At 51.7% G+C, this 19,476-nt stretch overlaps 1 protein-coding gene across 3 annotated transcripts in view; it reads right to left on the bottom strand.

The window, feature by feature from the left end:
- Positions 1–3,342: 3,342 nt before the first annotated feature.
- The window catches only part of NECAB2 (N-terminal EF-hand calcium binding protein 2), a 34,658-nt gene continuing 18,524 nt past the window's right edge, over positions 3,343–19,476 (bottom strand). For 2 of the 3 annotated variants that reach the window (XM_054452632.2, XM_063654140.1), the window contains 8 exons: positions 15,527–15,663; positions 11,760–11,878; positions 11,466–11,545; positions 8,835–8,888; positions 7,782–7,894; positions 5,328–5,405; positions 4,179–4,270; positions 3,343–3,794 (listed from right to left, as the gene is read on the bottom strand). In XM_054452632.2, the coding sequence (XP_054308607.1) occupies positions 3,766–3,794; positions 4,179–4,270; positions 5,328–5,405; positions 7,782–7,894; positions 8,835–8,888; positions 11,466–11,545; positions 11,760–11,878; positions 15,527–15,663 (702 nt within the window). In that variant the 3' untranslated portion in view covers positions 3,343–3,765. The remainder of the gene's footprint in view (positions 3,795–4,178; positions 4,271–5,327; positions 5,406–7,781; positions 7,895–8,834; positions 8,889–11,465; positions 11,546–11,759; positions 11,879–15,526; positions 15,664–19,476) is intronic. The other variant, XM_063654139.1, reaches the window with a different exon arrangement.

The raw sequence follows: 19,476 nt of genomic DNA, 5'->3' as shown, positions 1-19,476 counted from the left end.
ACTATCACTACTCAGGACAAAGGCTTCTATCTCGATTCTATGACAGGTCGATGTGATCCTCCCATGACTGGATGCAAATTATCACAACGCAAGGACACAGCTCATGCAATCACAGTGGTAGAAGCTGGGATCTCACCTTCCAGCCAGATGTCCTCAGGGGCCAGGTGACAGTGTGTAGGGCTTCCAGCACACGGGCTCTGGGGCTGGCAGATGACTTGACTCTGCCTGCCACTTACCAGCTATGTGGCCTCGGCAAAACCTGTTCCTAGGATGGTGACTGCAGGAAATCCCTGCCAGCGCTCTCCTCGGGCTCAGCACGCTTCCTCTGGATGTTTTCCAGCCTTCCAGTTCAGACCTTTTTGTCCTTTTCCGAAATGAAGCTGTGGACAGCCTCTCCCTCCCAGGATGGCTGTGAGTCTGAGCTGAGGTCCTTGCAAAGCCCTCGACACAGAGTGTGTCCTGTTGCAGCATCTGGCCAAGGGTGACAGCGGTGTGTCAGTGTGGAGAGTCAGAAGTGACAGCTTTGAACATGACCCGGTGATGCTTCATAGTGCAAATGCCCTGTGCTCCCGCTCTGAGCATGGTAGGCTGCAGAGGAGACCTCTTTCCCTTGGCTCAGGGGCCCAGTCCAGGGCACTGCTGGCCCTAAGCGCCTCAGGAGGAGTTGCCCACCCACAGATGCTTCCTAGGGACAAGTGGCAGGTTTTGAACCGGGCCTGCTGAGTATGCAGCTCTACTGGCTAAGTACAGATGGTGAACTGTTTTTGAGAGTGATTTGAGATTCTTAAACATTGAAATGCAACTCACATAGCGTAAAACTAACCATCTTAAAGCATAGGATTCAGTGGCCTTTAGTACATTTGCAATGCTACGTCACCATTACTTCCCTCTAGTTCTAGAACATTCCATCCCAAGGAAAGCCCCCTGCGCATTAGCCGTCCCTCCCCTTTTCCTCTTCCCCATCCTAGAGGCAGCCACTCTGTGCTTTCTGTCTACGTGGATTTGCTTATTCTGGATGTTTCATGTAAGTGGAATATTAGATGCCGTCTGTTGTGTCTGCCTGCCTTCACTCAGTGTGGGGTTTTCGAGTCACCGACAGCCCAGTCCTTCACTCCTGTTGATGACCGAATGATAAACTGTTTGGAGAGACCGCATTTGTTTATGCCTTCATTGGCTGATGAATATTTGGATAGTTTCTACCTTGTGGCTATTGTGAATAGTGCTGTTATGAGTACGTGGGCCAAGTAAGTGTTTGGATGCCTTTTTCCATTTCAGGTAGAGTATATCCCTAGAAGTGGAATTGCTGGGATACGGTACTTCTACGGGATACGGTACTTCGCCATTAGCATTTGGAGGAACCTGATTCTGATCTTAATGGGTTAATCTGAAGCCGTTCTTCCTCGTGGGTTGATGCTGTGTGGCGCAGGGGTTAGGCACAGAACTCTGGGTTTGGATCTGACTTGAGCCACTTACTTGCTGTGTGACCTCTGGTGAGTTGCTTGCCCTCTCTGTATCCATCTCCCCACCCTGCCAAGAGCAGGACAGCATAGGGAGCATGGAGGGAGATGGGCCTGCCAAGTGCCTGACTGTGCCAGGCTCTGAAGTGTGAATTAAGTGGGAGCTCTTAGAGCTTTTAGGCTTGAAACATGTTCTTGTGACAGCTCATCCCCAGCCACTCAGGTTCTGAGGGGTCCCCCGAAGGCTTTCAGTGCACATGGGCTGCAATCAGCAGAGATATCACCCCCCATGGAGGGCTGGGCAGATGTGACATGTGGGAGGGGAACAGGGCCAGCTAAAGGAGGTTCCTCAGCTGTACCCCAGAAAGCCTTAGCCCTTGAGAATGTTGTTCTTAAAATAGCTGAGCTGGTTGGAATGTACCAGCCTTGTGGGTGGGGCAGGAGGAGCCTGTAAGTGGCATTCTCGTGTGCCAGGCAGTGAAGCCCCTGATCCTTCAAGGGAGGGGTCTTTTCCCCACTTTACAGGTGAGAAAACAGGTCCTGAGAGGCTGGTATAGGGACATTCAGCTTGGAGACATATAGATGGTTCTTGAACCCCTTTTCTTTTCTTACAAGCTCATGTCGTGTTTTGCTGGTTTTGCAGTGGCGGGCATCACACCCCGCAAGGAGGTGGCAGGACCCAAGGGGGAGGGACCTGCCCTGGGAACAGGGTTTCAAAGCTCCTGGCAACCACAGGGGGCTGGACAGTGTGGGCAGGGACCTCGCTGGGTGGCGAGTGTTAATAACCACATGTGGCGCTGGCCAGCCCTCCAGGCTCCACGCAGGAGGTAGAAAGGTGCCCATTCTGGGTCCTGCCCCTTCCCCCCTAGGGCTCCCCGCTGTGCCCCGGCCTGTGATGGTCTTGGCTCTGCCCTGTTTTAGGAGAGAGACCCACCACTCTCTTTGTCCTTTGAACTTTTGTGTGTGATTTGTTTTGAGACAGTCTCACTCTGTTGCCTAGGGTGCAGTTGTGTGATCTCGGCTCCCTGCAACCTCCACCTCCTGGGTTCAAGTTATTCTCCTGCCTCAGCCTCCCAAGTGGCTGGGATTACAGGCGTGAACCATCATACCCGGCTAATTTTTAGTAGAGACGAGGTTTCACCGTGTTGGCCAGGATGGTTTGAAACTCTTGACCTCAGGTGTTCTACCGGCCTCGGCCTCCCAAAGTGCTGGGATGACAGGTTGAGCCACTGCACTGGGCTGTGAGTGACTTCTTTGCTGCTAACCAGGACTGAGAAATAGGAAGAAGTTACAAAGCTTCCAGAATAAGACTTAAGACATGATTTCCAGTTCATAGGTGGGGTCTCCTGCTGTGTTGAATGGCTAATGCACAGCTGTGCCAGGAAGTATTCACCCGTCCCTGGAGCGTCCTGCCTGGTGAGAGTGTCTGTGTTGGGCCACACTGCGTGGTCTGTGCCAACCATGTGATTTATGGTGGGGTGTTGAGCCATGAGGTGTCAGCCGTGTATGCGTCACTGAACCCCAGTAAGACTCGGGACTACATCCCTGATTGGTGATGCTCTATCCGCTGAAGCTGGGAGGGTTCAGTGCTATGGGCCTTTACTGGTAGCCCTGTGCCTGGCCCCCACTCCGGGAGCCTCTTTCTTTGCTGGATTTTGTCTGTCATCTACCCTGACTGTGACTGACAGGTGTGCCCAGTCCTTTGAATTACTGACCTGAGGGTAGGTGTGGTGCTGAGCTCCTGAATAGGCATGAGCCTAGTTACCAAATACCACATAGAGTGACCACCACCATTTTAGGGTTCGGAAAACTGAGGCTGGGAGCACTTGCAGGTCCCTGGCCCCCTGCTGTTGTCAACCAGGAAACAGACACAGAGCACACAGCCCTTCCCAACCAGGGTTTATTTGGCGCCTGGGCGCAGTGGCGGCTGCCTGGCTAGCTTGGGCACTACAGGGTCACGACTCCTACCAGGTAGAAGAATGTCACGGAAGAGGGCAGGGCGTGGTGAGTGTGGGTCATGCGTGGCCGTGTGAGGGTTGGGGGAGAGGCCAGGAGGCAGGGGTGCTGGCTCCAGGAAGCCGCCCCCTTCACCCACAACCTTGGGCTTCACCAGGACCTGGCAGCGCAGACACTGCTTTGCCTTCTCAGGTTGGGGCAGGGGAGGCCTCCTTCACTTCACAGCAGGGACACACCTTCTTGTGGAGGATGGATTGAAAAGAAGCTTCTGCACCAAAGTTTCTAGAAAACAGGGGATTTCCTTCACAAGCAGAAGGGCTGGTGGGCTCCTCCACGGGCCTCTGGGAGGCTGTCAGTCTTGTCCCACCGTGCACCAAGCAGCTAGGAGGAGAGAGACACGTTAGAGAGAGGATTGCCAACGTGGGCAGCCTCGTAGCTGGTGGTGGTCGTCTTGAAGGGCAGGTGGGGGGATGGCTTTGAGTCCTTGCTAGTCACCCCGGTGCAAACCACACACCTGGGAAATTCAGTCTGGCTTGGAAGTAGGGGGCCGTGGAGGGGGTGCTCTGGTGCAAGCTCTGGCCGGCATACCTGTATGTGGGGCCACCTCAGGGCTGGCTCTGAGCCTGGAGCCTGGCATTGGTGTCAGGAGCTCACAGTGGGCCCACAGCAAGCAGCCAAGTCCCCGGGAGATAGGGGGCAGCCTCTAGGCTCTTGCCCTTCTCTCCAGTCAGGTGGCCACTGCGGTTCCAAGCCTTCGCCCCCTACCTGGCACCGAGATCCTAGAGAGGGCCTCAGGCTGGCTCAGTGTATCCACCTTGACGTGCCGGAAAGCCTTACACACAGGGCTCTGCAGGTGCCTGTGACACAGGGATACGCGTTAGTCAGGGATGGCAGGAGTGGAGCTCCACGTGTGGATCCCCTGTTAATCCTAGCTCTGCCCAAAATGGGGAGCTTATCAATCAGCAAGGGGGGGGGGTCTGTGGACTCAGAGCCTTTGTGGGAAGGTGAGGGAGTGCCCAGGGAGGCTGACTCTGGGGTGGGCAGTGAGCTTCTCTTTTCCCTGTGAGCCATATATGGGCAGCGGGATCCCCTTCTTCAGTGCCCAGAGCCTCTACCTCCCCCTTTACCCTAGGAGGAGGAGTGGGGCCATCCTCTGGCTGTGACCCATGACAACACAGAAGCTGCAAAGGGTTTTAGTCCCTCGTTTTATGAGTCACTGAAGTACAGACAGGGAAGGGGTACCCTCACTTCTCCTGACAGCCCCTGTTCCCACGGGGGTCCTGAGTTTGTCTGCAAACTGAGTGTTTACCAGGGAAGCAGGAGATGGGGGCATGGGCTACCCCTAGGCCCCGCTTCCGGCCTGGCTTCCTGCCTGTGGGGTCTGGCGCATCAGAAATAGTCTCCACCCAGAGTGTGGAAGAACCTGTCCCAGATGTGCTCTGAGCAGAGGACAAAGGCCTAAAGCCCATCAGAGCTGATGACACCCTACCCCATCTCCCTCCCTAGTACCAGGCACGCAGCTGGAGGGGAGGTTAGTTGCTGGAACAATTGATCACATGGGGACTGAGTTACCTTCTAGGTCAGGCCCTCAACTCTACAGGGTGGTAAAGAAGGCAGTGCCTCACCCCCCAGGGGTGTTCCAGGAGGACAAGCTGCTCTAGGGGCACAGAAGCAACCCTGGGGAAAGCAGGAGAGCCCAGCTGAGTGTGGTGGGGGCTCTCACTACCCCCCAAGAGCTCCTGCCTCTGCCTTCCACCGGGGTTTACTGAGGAAAGCATGCCAGGGGGTAGATGCCTTGGGAATCTGCTCACTGGACTCAGCATTACCCTCCGCTCCAAGGATGCCTGGCTCCAGGAAGACAGTCCCCACCCTTCCCTCTGTCCCCTCACCTGCTGTGGGGACCCAGCATCTCACCTCTTCCATGCCTCCTCTGTGTCCCAGAACTCATAGATGACAAAGGTGAAGCCGTCCAAGAGCCTCATGGCAGTGATGCTGCAAAAGGAGATTGGGGGCGGGGGGAGGCTGGAGCTCAACCGAGGCCACCTCAGTGCTGCTCCCCTGGGGTGGCCTGAGGCCCACCACTATACACAACGGCTGCCTTCAACGTTTCTTCCTGTCTTGACCTCCATTGAGACGCGACAGGGTGACCCCACCACAGGGAATAAGGCCTGGCTTCTTATAGTGGCCAATAGCTATTTGTTAAATAGAATCAATGCAAATAGTTTTTCTTTTGAGACAGGGTCTCACTCTGTTGCCCAGGCTGGAGTGCAGTGGCGCAATCAATTCAGCCTTCCAAGTAGCTGGGACTAGAGGTGTTCACCACTTGGCCTAATTCAAAAAATGTCCTAGTAGAGATGGGGCCTTGCTATGTTCCCCATGCTGGTCTTGAACTCCTGGGCTCAGGCAGCCTTCTCGCTGTGGCTTCCCAAAGTGCCAGGATTGCAAACTTCAGTCACTGTGCCCAGCTGAAATGTCATGTTAAAGTGTGAACGTTTATTTAAACAAAACCAGTTGGCTGGATGTGATGGTTCACGCCTGTAATCCCAGAACTTTGGGAAGTCTTGAGGGGTCGAGGCAGGTGGATTACTTGAGGCCAGGAGTTCAAGACCAGCCTAGCCAACATGGCAAAACACTGTCTCTTAAAAAAATAAATACAAAAACTTGCTGGGCCTGGTGGCACATGACTGTAATCCCAGCGATGCAGGACACTGAGGCATGAGACTCACTTAAACCCTCTGGGGGGAGGCGGCAGTGAGCTGAGCTTCCACTACTCCACTCACACTCCTCTTTTGAGATTTGGTCTCAAAAAATAAAACCTTATCTTTACAAATCAAAGCATCTTCCTTCTACTTGTCCTCTCATTTAATCCTTGCAACAACCCCACTGCACTGTACCTGACCTGACCAAAGGAGGCGGAGGGGAGGGGGTGTTGGGCCACGGAGGAAGGGGCTGCAGGCAAGTCCCCAGTTGCTCTATGGGACCCAGGGGACAGCACTCACCTCATTTTAAAGGCGCAGATAGTCTATGCCACCCCAGAATCCTCTCTGCAAGTGCACTACAATGAGGAAGCCCCAAGTGACCATAAAGGGGGGCCAAGAGCTGGGGGTGAGGGGCAACAGTGCTCATCCTGGAAGGAGGGGGCCAGGCTGGATTCCGTCTTGGGGCAGACACACCTCCATGCAGCTTTAGGTGCACCGTGCCTGGCAAGTGAAATCTCACCAGGCTCTCCAGGCTTGCCGTCTCCAACTCAACAAACCAGAGCCTCTAAGACCACCTTGCCTCCTCTCCGCAGTGCATCGGGGTGGTCCTACTTCACCCTGAGGCCTCCCACTTACTCATGTAATGGAAAAAGATCAAGTCTGGCCCCTGCTCCTGTGCAGTCTGTCCTCCTGGAGGGGAGGACACCATCCTGGCTACTTACTCAAGCATGGTCCCTTGTGGCCACCCCAGGTCTTGGCAACAGCCGCACTCCTGCCCAGCCTGCTCCTCCCCTACTACTACAGGTCAGGCTGTTGTCACTCACGCCTCAGTGCACAGGGGGCCTAAGAAGACCCCTCCCGAAGACCCTGTGCTAAGACTTGGCCCGCCTGGTTCACAGCCGTGCCCCCAGGCAATGGGGTGAATGAATGTGTGCTCTGGGGATGGAAGAAAGCCCTAGAAAGGGAGGGAGTTGGGCACAGCCTTGGTATAGAAATGGGGGGCGGGGGGCCACTACCAGCAAGAACAAAGGGCTGTTGTCTTCTACAGACCCCTCCGCTCTGGCCATGGCCACGTGGCTTAGCTTTACCAAGGAGCTACAGCAGCCTGGGGGGATGAACGGGAATTTAAAGGTAAGGCCGCTTGCCCCGCCCTGGACAACTCGGCACATCGTGGGAAGGAGGGGATGAATGGCGACTACATCGCTGCGGCATTTCCCTTCAGCCTCACCGACTCCCCTTTCCTTCCTCGGTGGTTAACCGAGCACATGCTACATTCTGGGCCTGGTATTAAGTGTGCAGCAACTCCTGCGAGAGCAACAGCTGAGGCTGACTGAGCGCGCGGAGCACACCAGGCCCAGCTGGAGCCCTTCACACTTGAGTTTCACACACTTGATTATATATGCATTCATGATCACCCCAGCAAGGAGTCCTGTGGGTGGCCCCCCTTTACAGATGAGTAAGCTGATACCAGAGAGATGAAGGCGCCCGCCACATGTGCATGGCTGGGAGGAATCTCAGTACAGACCTGAACCCAGTTCTTGTGCACCCAGCTATGTGTGTCCCTGGGGTGCGACTCGTACTTAGGGGTAAGCCTAGTCCTACCCTGTTCCTCCACTGCCAGGCAGAGCTCCCTGCCACCATCCCACCCACGCCTCGACAGCTCACTCACTGGAAGCAGTTCCTCGCTCCAGTGGTCTCCCGCAGATACTGGCGCAGAGAGTCCAGAAACTCGCTCAGTTGCTCGGGGCACACGGCCATCTCCTGCCGGACCAGCTGTAGGTGCTGCCGGGTCACAGCAGGAGTCAGTGTGGGGCTCCATGCCAGGCCTTCTCCCTAAACACCCCATCCGGCCCCCATGACCTCCCTTCCTTGGTCAAAATAAAATAACCCTCCCCCACTTTTCATTCTTACCCATGAATGTATAAGAATAGACTAAAAATGGGCTAAGAAAGGACTAGAACCTCAAGAGCCCAGGGCAGAAGTAGCCCCCACAAATGGGGAAAACAGACGAGGTTGTTTACAGAGGCCCCACCCATGTCCATAGCCGCCTGCACAGCCTCCAGGGCCTGGAGACACAGCACATCCACTGACAAGAAAAACTCATAGTTGATGGACTCAGCATTTTCACATCACTGTCTGGCTGACCACTTTGCTCTAGGCCAAACTTTTTTTGGATCAAAGTCCAGGAACCTCTGGGCCAGGTGCGGTGGCTCACGCCTGTAATCTCAGCACTTTAGGAGGCCAAGGTGGGCGGATCATGAGGTCAGGAGTTCGAGACCAGCCTGACCAACATGGTGAAACCCTGTTGGTCTCTACTAAAAATACAAAAAAAATGAGCCAGGCGTGGTGGCACGCACCTGTAATCTCAGCTACTCAGGAGGCTGAGGCAGGAGAATCACTTCAACCCGGGAGGCAGAGGTTGCAGTGAGCTGACATCACACCACTGCACTCCAGCCTGGGAGATAGAGCGAGACTCCATCTCAAAAAAAAAAAAAGAGAAGAAAAAAAAAAAAGGTCCAGGGAGCCTCAAGAAATACCCCTGGAGTCAGTGGGGTGGCTGCTGGGCCAGGGCAGGGTCTGGGGGCCAAGTGCTGGGCTACATCTCCCCTCATGGTGGTCCAAGCAGGGAGATGGGGGTCAGGGGCATTGAGCCACTTGGATCTTGGCAGTCCTGGCGTGGGCAGGGATGTGGTCCCAGGAGAGAGGTGGGAAGGGGCCTCACCGTGGTGGTGCCATCTTCATCTGACAGGCGTTGCTGCAGGTCGAACCACAGTGCCTGAAACAATCCAGCACACAGTGATGCTAGACCCAGAGCCCTACTCCGCCCCAGGGCCAGGAGCTCTGGGATCCCTGGGGCTACTGGGAGCTCCCAGGGACCCGGCCCTGTTGCACAGGGCTGGGAGACCAACCCTAGGAAGTGGCAGAGACTCCCTCTGGCCCTGGCATCTGCGGGCAATGGGAGGCAGAGAAGCCCAGGTGATCCACTGCGGGGGGCCTAAAACATGTTGCTGGGGTGAGGATGGCTTGAGAGAAGCAGCAATGAGGACTCCAGAGGCCTGAGTCCAAGATGCTGGGGTTTGCCACAATGATGAGCAACAGCCCTTAGAGTCCCTGTAACTTACAATTCACCCCAAATCATAACCCCCAGCACCTCAGGGATCTAATGGGGTGGCCTGTTCTCTCTGGCCTTCCCCAGGCTCTGGTTTACAAATACACAATCTTCCAGACTCCCCAGGGAAGGTGCTGCCCCACTGTAAGTTTCAGTCTCCAGGAACCACATCTGCTCTGTTCACCCACGCCTGGTGGCTACACAGGGCCGAGCCCTCACAGATGATCAACAGTCACTATGTCACGGCAGAGAACCCCAGCTCTGAAGGCACGAAGACATGTGTCAGTCAGAGCTTGGGTCTGAACCCAGTGTCTCTACCTGATGCACAGGCTCATGCTGCTGCTTCCTCTGGCTTGGGCACCCCACTAACCACCTCTTCTGTGGCTATCTCTGTCCATCCTCAATGAGGACAGACCATCTATGGGGTTACACAGGGCACAGGTAAAGCACACTGGCTAATAAGGAAAACAGCAGCAGGTGGATGAGTCTGTGCAGTCACCACCGTGACATTCTAAATGTTTGAGCAAGGGACCTTGCACACTCATTTTGCACTGGACTCTGTAGTAGCTGATCCTGGCAAGGGTATTGCCTTCTGGGGGCACACAGCATGAACACGCCTTGGTAAGTGGTGAAGGTGTGCCTGGCAGGAACAAGTCTGTTTCCACGGTTTTACAAGCATACGTGAGGAGTCGTGCAGGGCTGGGGCTGGAAGAGCCATAGGACGATGAGGAGAGGCACTGTGGCCCCCGTATCTGCCCCATTCTTCTCCCAGCCAGCGGCCCCTAGAGTCTCCATCCTTCCAGCCCACAGGCAGCTCAGGTTGGCCTGTGAAGGGCGGGGCCTGAAGCCAGGCCCGGATTGGCCCCTGCTGACCGCCCGGGCCAATTAGAGGCTGGGGAGGAGGACCTGGTCCCACCCCGTCTCCAGGACGCCCAGGTACTCCGTGGTTACCAGCCAGCCTGGTTGTTAGGGCGACGGTGCTCTAAAAATAAGCTTCAAAGAGTCTCCCTCCCGAGGCGCCCGCTGAGTTGTTATGACAACCGGGCCACGGGGTCCCCTCCGAGCCGCTCCCGCAGCTGGCTTCAGGAAGGGGGTAACGCCACCTCAGCCTCATCCCTGCAGGAGGGAAGTTTGAGCTTCCTCCCTCGGACTTCGTTCCACGTCAGCCTCTGTCTCCCTCCGTGTGGGGAGCCCCTTGTTCCTGCCCCCATGAATTCCTCAGAACCCCCAAACTAAAAGTAGCAACACCCTTTACAAAGGGTGTAAAAAAAAAAATACACAAAAGTAGGAGAAACATAAAACCGCCTCAATCCCAGGGTTCTGAGAGCTCAGTTACCTTGGCTTATGTGGGTATACGGGTGTGGTGTGTGCATGTGGATAGGTTTGGGTAAGAGAATGCCTCATAATAATTGCTAACATTGCTAATATTAAATGCAAGCTACAGCACCCGGCCCTGTGCTAAACCAGAGACATCATTTTGGTTCATCCTAACGACACCCCTATGAGGGTGGGGTCCCATGCTCCAGGTTATCTTCTTGATGATCAGAGGAGGAATCTGAGCCTCAGAGAGGACGAGTCCCTGGCCCAGGGTCACACAGCTATGAAGTGGCACAACCAGAATTCTGACTGATACCTGAGCCCATCTGTCTGTAGGCCCTAAGACAAACTTTTCTTTCCACCAAATGGTCATATTGTGAGCACTCTATCCCAAGTCATGAAACATTCTCTGAAAATGTTTTCTGTAAGGGCTGTGCCATTTTCTATCACCTGTGGACGTCCCATATCACACTTAATACATTTGCTACTGCTGGTCACTTCCTTCCTTGTTTCGAAACTCTCCGGAATCATCATGTCTCTCTCTTGTCCTGGGGCTGCCTTTTTGCCAATACCTGCACCAGCCACTTCAGAGCAAAGTCTCCTTGAAGCTAGGGCCTTGCAACACGGGACCCTGCTGACCACCCTCTGCTCCTGGAGCTGCTCCTGCTGCCTGCCGGCCTGCCCGACCCCCCAACACTCTCTCTCCCCAGGCGTCCCCTCCTTGGGCCTGAACAACACGAGCATCCCCCGGGGTTTGATCCTTAGCTTCGTCCTCGGCAGCTCCACGCCCCACCTGGGGGATGTCTTTTTCATGGTTCCCTGGCTCCTCTGCAGCCCAGACTTTTGTCCTGAACTCCAGGCCTAACTCTGCACTCCACTCCCTCAGGGGTTGGAAGGAGCAGAGGTGGGGGTCAGGCCAGGGCTTACTTTGCTCTCCAGCCTCCCAATCAGCTCTGCCAAGCGGCTGATCTGGGCTTCCAGACCCTCTTCCTTTGCATCCTCAGTGGCTGCGGTAGAGAAAGAGACACACAGACTTCAGTGGTGGAGACACACAGACTTCAGTGGTGGGCAGGGCGAGGGCTTCGGGGGGAAGCTGGAAATACCCAGCCCCTCCAGGGGTGTCAAACTTGCTCCTCATCTCCCCAGTCCCTGTCAAAGGACTCTCAGAACTCCTCGGGACCCCTGGCCAGTACCCCCACCAGGGCCCCCGCTTTCTCTCACCAGATGGAAGGCTCTTGCCTTGTTCCATAGCCATGAGCTTGTGGTTGGGGGCAGAGGCGGGAGTGGGGCTTCCATACCAGGTCTGTGCCACGCTGTGGCTGGGTTTGCTGTGGTTCTGTCTGCAGTTTGGATGGGAATACACACAGACTATGACGGTGGCTTCAGGGCCCTTACCACTTCCAGCAGCTTCAACAGGCATTTTTAAGCACCGACAGTGGGCTCACACATGCACAGAACTTGCATCATGGCCTTTGTTTTGACAGAGGAGGAAATGAGGTTCTTAAAGCAGGTGACTCAGCCAGGGTCATGCAGGTAGCTGGGCAGAGCTGGGATTTGAATTCAGCTCCATTCTAGGACCCCACGGCCCAGGACTTTTCCCCAAGAGATTCAGTTCCAGGGTGAGGCTGAGTCAGTTGCCCAACCCCACCCTAACAGCTCAAAGCTTTTGGGCACCTGTAGAGCCCAAGCTGTGGAGTGACCAAGTCCCCCCTTCCTCCCTCATAATAAGCCCATTTAATGTTTGGTGCCCTCTGGGATGGGGGACCTGGTTTCAAGATCCCCCTCCAACACATACACATAAAAGCGAGACCTAAAGAGACATTGACAGTCGGGATGTAGCAGGACAGAAACTGTGATCCTGACCTGGGACTGGCCCCATCTGGCCCTGGACACCCCTCTCCTGTGCATACTCATGTGCATACACACCCCTGCGTGCCCTGACGGGCACAGCTAGCCACAGGCAGACAGACACAGACACACACACACACACGCACACTGCTCACCTTGCACTGTGTCCAGCACATAGTAGGGACTCAAAAAATGCTCAGTGAATGACCAAATCCTCCCATGCAAAAGGATGCTGAAAAGCTCCCGGCAGACATACAGAAACACAGACACTCCCCCCAAAAGACACACAGAGTGCCCCTGTGCACGGCCCCAACACCCCCTTGGTCTTTGTGCATCACGGTCTTGGTGCATTCTGGAATCTGTCTCTTGTGAACCTTGAACACTCAGCCAGGCTCTCCCCCGTGCGGAGGGAGCAAACTCGACTCCCGCCTTGGGAGGGGAGAGGCTGGCAGAGTCTTTATGGTGTCAATCACGGCTTCTCTATAAACCAGCAGGAAATTAAACGTGTCCCTCAGACCATGATGGGTTGCTCAGGGCTCCTGGGTGGTGGGGTCTGAGCCAGTAGCTTGTGCTAGAGGTGACATCCTGGGAGACTGTCCTGGGGCTGGGAAACAGGATCGTCCTCAGGGACCCACAGCCTACAGCCAAACTAGCTGAGATTTGGGGAAGTTCGAGGGAGGGACATGCGTGGAACAGAGGTAATCACGACAAGCTACCCCGTCTGACAACATCCCCAAGTAAGGTCCCACCATGGCGGCAGGTGGGCGTAACTGCCGACGTGTGATGGAGCTGGCCCAGGGCGGGAAGTCAGCCCTGAAAACTGCGCAGCCATGCTATCTGTTCTGCGGCAGGAGAAAAACAGCAAGTTTTTCATCAAGATAGTAACAGGAAAACCAAGGAAATCTTAGTGTCAGCTTTTTTTTTACAGCGATGACTGCTAATTCTAGGGCACCCAAGAATCACAAGACTGACCACATGTACAGTGTTCTGGGCTCCCGTCCAGGGATTCTAGCCAGTGAGTATGGCCAGGAGCCCGGGAATCTGTATTTTAATTTTCCCAGGTAATTCAGCAGCAAATGCTCAGATCAAACTCACTGGGAAAGTGTGTCTCCGAGTTACCTTCACAATCATATCTGATCAGGACCAGCTCTTCAACCACGAAGAAACACACGATCAAACCCCAGTCCCCCAGCAAACCAACATCCTGGTCCTCAGGTACCTCTCTGCCTGGAAAATTGAGGGCTCAATCGAGCTTGGGTGCCGACACTTGGCTGTTTCCCTCATCTGTTTGCATTTTCTCTTTTTCTTCTGTGTCAAGCACATCAGCTGTTCTGGGAAGAACTGAGCAAAGAGGGGTTTGTCTCAACTTGAAACAGCAAATGGAGGTGGGGGGTGCTCGTGGTCCCCAGGGGGCTGGGACTGCTGAGCCAGGAGAATGCCGCTCCTCTCTAAATACCAGGTCACAGCGCTAACACAGCATCCACCACCTAGGAGGGGACCCCAGATGTATTCCTATGGTTCCAAGCACACAAACAAGGCCTAACACAAGACCAAATATTGTGAGAAAACCACTCCGCTTCCACGTCTCTTTCAGTCCTCCTGAGAAAGTCTCAACTTGCTACCACTGTCTTCAACACCTCTCTGATTTCCCAGTTTCTCTTTTTAACAGAGAGGTGGCAAGCCTCAGGATTCAAGCTGGATCGTGAGCAATGACGGGTGCTTATTTTTACAGTTACTTCACTTACGGCCTGTGATGCTGAGAGTGCAGTTATAACCATATGCCACTTCCTAAACTGCTTTCTAATTTTCAAAAGTGGGCTGGGGTGCAGTGGCTCCTGCCTGTAATCCCAGCCCTTTGGGAGACTGAGACAGCAAGATTGCTGAGACCAGGAGTTTGAGAACAGCCTGGCCAACATGGCGAGACCCCATCTCTAAAAAAAAAAAAAAAAAAATAGCTGGGTGTGGGTGGGACTATGTGCCTGTAGTCCCAGCTCCTTGGGAGGCTGAGGGGGGAGAAGTGCTTGAACCTGAGTTGGAGATTGCAGTGAGCCACAATGGTGCCACTGTACTCCAGCCTTGGGGACACAGCGAGATCCTGTGTTGAAAAATAAAATAAGGCCGGGCTCCATGGCTTAAGCCTGCAATCCCAGCACCTGGAGGCCGAGGTGGGTGGATCACCCTCAAGACCAGCCTGGCCAACATAATGAAACCCCATCTCTACTAAAAACACAAAAATTAGCTGAGTGTGTGATGGCAGGCACCTGTAATCCCAGCTACTAGGGAGGCTGAGGGAGGTTGAGGCAGGAGAATCGCTTGACCTGGGAGGCGGAGGTTGCAGTGAGCTGAGATCTCGCCACTGCACTCCAGCCTGGGTGACAGAGCAAGACTCGGTCTCAAAAAAAAAAAAAAAAAGAAAAGAAAAGAGAAAAGAAAAAGAAAATAGAAAAAGAAAAAAGAACGAATGAGAGAGAAAGAGAAAATAGGCTAGCTGCGGTGGCTCACACCCGTAATCCCAGCACTTTGGGAGGCTAAGGCAGGTGGATCACATGAGGCCAGGAGTTCAAGACCAGCCTGGCCAACATGACAAAACCCCGTCTCTACTAAAAATACAAAAATCAGCCAGGCATGGTGTTACACACCTGCATTCCCAGCTACTCAGGAGGCTGAGGCATGAGAATTGCTTGAACCCAGGGAGGGAGAGGTTGTAGTGAGCCAAAATCACGCCACTGCACTCCTGGGCAACACAGCGAGACTTTTTGTCTAAAATAAAAATAAATAAATAAAAATAAAACGTGGGCCAAACAACAGAATAGTTCTGCATAAACAATAAGTAGTATGTGGATGTGGCAAAACAAATTAGAGTCTGGGAAATGGTGTCTTCACTGTATTAATAAATATGTACACCAGGCATTCTCCTGAGCATTTACTATCTCATTCAATCCTTGCAATGGCTGAGGTTTTAGGTATATAATTGTGCCTATATTACATAGTGGAGCACCAAAGGCACAGAGAGCTGTGGCGACTTGCCCAAGGTCACCCAGCTCTTAGGTACACAGACACCCCCACCAAGCAGCAGGTGGGCACGTGTGCGTGCACGGCATACCCTCTCCATGGGACCCTGCAGGGTCTCAGAGACTCACCGGAGCTGGCTAGTCTGTTCCTCGATGGCCTCCACCGCACTCTCCACTGAGCTCAGCAGCGACTGGATCTGATTGGCCGTCTCCTTCAGGAGGAAGCGGGTCACAAACTGGTCCACATTGCTCCCGCCCTCATATACCTGTGGAGGGAAGAGAAGAGGCACTGAGGGGAAAGGGGTGGGAGGGAAATTGGAGGTGGGGTCTAGCACAGGAGTCGGGGGAAAGCTGGTGCTGGTGAATTTGCTTTGCAAAGGGAAGGGAGGACCCCACGGCCTCCTAGGGTCCAGTCTTAGAGCCTGCAGCGTTTCCAATGCAGAGGCTAGAGGTTTAGAGACCAAATTTGAACTCTGGCTTCACCACTTACTAGCTCTGTGACCTCCCCGAGTATAATGCGGTCACTGAAGTATCTATCTTACAAGGTTGTAGTAAAGATTAGACACCAACATATGTATAAAATGCTCTGCACAGGGCCTGCCACACAGCAAAGACTCAATCAACAGTAGGTGCTACAATATAGATGACGGTGATGGTGGCAGTGATAGTGACGGGTGGTTTTGTTGTTGCTGTGACAAGGATAATGATCAGGCAAGAAGAATCCACAACCTTCCCTCCCTCTTTCCTCCTCCAACAAGGATTCCTAGGGCTCCTGGATCTCCAGGCTGCTACTAAGGAAAACGACAAAATGGAATCAAAAGCAGCTCAAGGGAGGAAACTACGCGGGGCTTAGTAATCAAAAGGAGGCAGCCAGAGAGGAGCCTGGGGGGAATCACAGAGGGAGTCTTAGTGGAACTCTGGGGAAAAGACAAAAAAGAGAGTTTTCTCCAAGTTTTGCTCTGTGGTGTGGAACAGAATTTCCACCTCTGTCCTGAGATTCTGCCAGGACATTTCTCAAGGCTTTTGGATCCAGTGGAGATGCTTTGGGCTGCAAAGACTTCACAGCAGAAGAGAGAAGGCTCTGCTTATCCACGTCGCTCAAGGATGGGATGATGAAAATGATGCTGTGTTGGGGGATCCTGGGTCTCCCAAACCCTGCCCTGCTCTCCTGGCCTCCTCTGCCAAGACCCCGCCTTCCCAAGCCACCTGCCCCAGGCACCTTGGACTTCTCTCCAGTCCCTGGCAAGGCAAGGAAAAACAGGGCTCTCAAGGAAAGCAAATTAAACCATCCATCACTCTGACTGGGAATTAATTAGCAATAATTGCACAATGGGAAACACGGCTGACAGACAGACTGAGAAACAGAGGAGGAGGAGTGGCACATCACAAGACAGCTAAGGCGTGGTGAAGGTGGGCGACCCACCCCCCGAGCCGACGGCCAGACCAGGGCCTGCTGGGGACAGACCCTGACGGAGTACATGGCCAAAAGTATGTCAGGTTCTTACAGCCTGGCAGGTTCCCGCAGCTGGATAAATAGCAATGACCAAAACCACACATGATCCAGTGATGAACAGACTCCAGACACGTGAATGGCCAAAAGTGGACACGAAGACATAAGTTGGTAAAATATTGAAACACAAAGAAAAAGGCTGCTAGAAGTGATCAGCAGAAAAATGGGCTGAAGTGTGTTAAAAGCACCCAGACCAGTGACTGAAGATGTGGTCAGTGATCAGTAACTGTTACTGGTTAGCTGAATTCCAAAGAAGACAAGTTATTTTCCAGGGAGTAAAAAATGAAGCTTTTCCTGATTTCTCCTCCACAATTGAAAAAGCAGCTTACATTCCCCCACGTAAAGATACAATCCCAGATTTGACACGGGGGTACATGTGCCTATTTGTTACATGGATATATTACATAATGGTGGGGGGACTGAGCTTGCCTCAGACAAGGGACCAGCTCCACAGACTCCACAGGGAAAGGCTCAGGTGGAGAAATTTTGCACCCAGTGGACAAGTTACTCATTTGTAGAACAACTGGGAGATCTCCAGAAACCTGCAAATTTCTGAAATTTTACCAGATGAGCACCTTTTCTGCAAACAATGCTTTAGAATTTGTCCTAAGTCACTTGGGCTTGAATTAGAGAGAGTTCTTCATATGGGGAAGTTGTGACAAGAAGTAACAGTGATCGCTCAAATTAAACATTCAGGTTACAGAGGTTAGGAAATAAAAACATTAACCACTAATGGTTTAATTTCAACTATACTGGATTAAGTCAATAAAGCATAGGGAAAAAAAAAGCCTAAAATCTTAAAAATTATTTTTATTCCCAAAGGGAAGAGAAAGTGTTTATTAGCTAAGTATAAAAATAGGATTAAGAATCTTAATAATAATGTATTTTTTAAAGTAACTAATAAAGTGAAAACTAGGAATTGTACATTCCAAATCATAATCCCTGATATAAACAGGGCAGACCACCAAAAGGTAAAATGTAAAAGAGATGAAGAAAGCATAAAAAAAGGGAATAAAACACAACAGTCAGATCGAATAAAACAACCATAATAAAAAAGGCAGCCCGAATTCCCTTGTATAAAGACACAATCCTAGATCTGATTAAACAAGGTCCATCAGAAGCGCATCTAAACCAAAACAGCACAAAGGACTTATAAAGAAAAGCCTGTGTAAAGATTCAGTAACCAACTGTGATTGAACAGCATAAGGTGGAATATCACTATCAAGTTAGAATTTAAATGAGAAAGTATTGCCCAAGAAAGGTAGGAATATAATGATAAAAGGCATAAAGTTGTAACAAAGACGTGCCATTATTAAATCTTCATGTACTGACACAGGATATAGCTATGGGGACTTCGATGCTTACAGCCATCTTATATAGCCATTTTGCTATATATCAAGGGCCATAAACTGCTCAGATTCCTTAACCCAGTAATTCCCCAACTCTGATAAATTATCCTCAAGAAATAGTGCAAAATATGGACAACTATGTTTGCCACAAGGTATTAACTACCTATTACTCATAATAGCAAAAACTTGGAAATAATCTAATATACCTAACAAAAGAGGAAAAATAAGTACGTTAAAATATTTAAAATGATGCTTTTGAACAGTTTTAATAACATAGGGAAAATGTTAAAATATTAGGTAAAAGAGCAGGAAATAGATTTTTGTACACAGATTATAAATTTAAGAAATACACATAAAAAAAGGCTAAAATATTACCAGTGGTTAGGGATAGTGGGAATTAGAAGCGATTTGAGTTTTCTTTATACTTTACTCCCTAAATTTTGCATATCAACTACGTACCATTATATAACAAAAATACTGTAACAAAAGTCTATACGCATCAAACAACATGGCTAAAAATATAGAAAGGAAAACCATTAGAAACACAAAGATTTAATGACAAAACACAATTTAGTATGAGAAATTAGCTAACCACTGTCTCACAGAACAGATACATTAGATAATAATAAATAAGGATGCAAAGGGCACTGTTAGAAAGAATACTGAAAGTCTTTGAAGTGGGCAAAAACGACTCTTGGGTTTCTTGTTTTTCCAAGTTTACTATTTTTTCTAGTTTATCTAAGTCTTTCCTTATTCAGGAGCTACTTTATTTTGTTTTCCAACATTTATTTATTTGAAAGATGGATTTGAGAGCTTGTTAAAGGAGGGAAGCAGAGGACAGAAAGTTGGGTTTTATGTTTTATTATTTTTATTTCAGATTCAGAGGGTACTTGTGCCTGTTTGTTACACGGGTATGTCATAGTGGGGGTTGAGTTTCTAGTGTACCCGTCACTCACATATTGAAAATTGTACCTACGAGGTAATGTTTCAACCCTAACCCCACTCCTACCCTCCCTGGAGTAACTTTTAAAACTCTGTGGATAAAGACCATTTCTAATAATTCAAAGAGTTCTCTTCTGGCTGGGCATGGTGGCTTATGCCTGTAATCCCAGCACTTTGACAGGCCAAGGTGGGAGATGATTGCTTGAGCCCAGGAGTTTGAGACTAGTCTAAGCAACATAGGGAAACCCTGTCTCTACCAAAAAAATAAAATAAAATAA

The sequence above is a fragment of the Pongo pygmaeus genome, chromosome 18 (genome assembly GCF_028885625.2).
Source record: "Pongo pygmaeus isolate AG05252 chromosome 18, NHGRI_mPonPyg2-v2.0_pri, whole genome shotgun sequence".
Lineage (NCBI taxonomy): Eukaryota > Metazoa > Chordata > Mammalia > Primates > Hominidae > Pongo > Pongo pygmaeus.
This window is presented reverse-complemented; position numbering and strand designations above follow the sequence as displayed.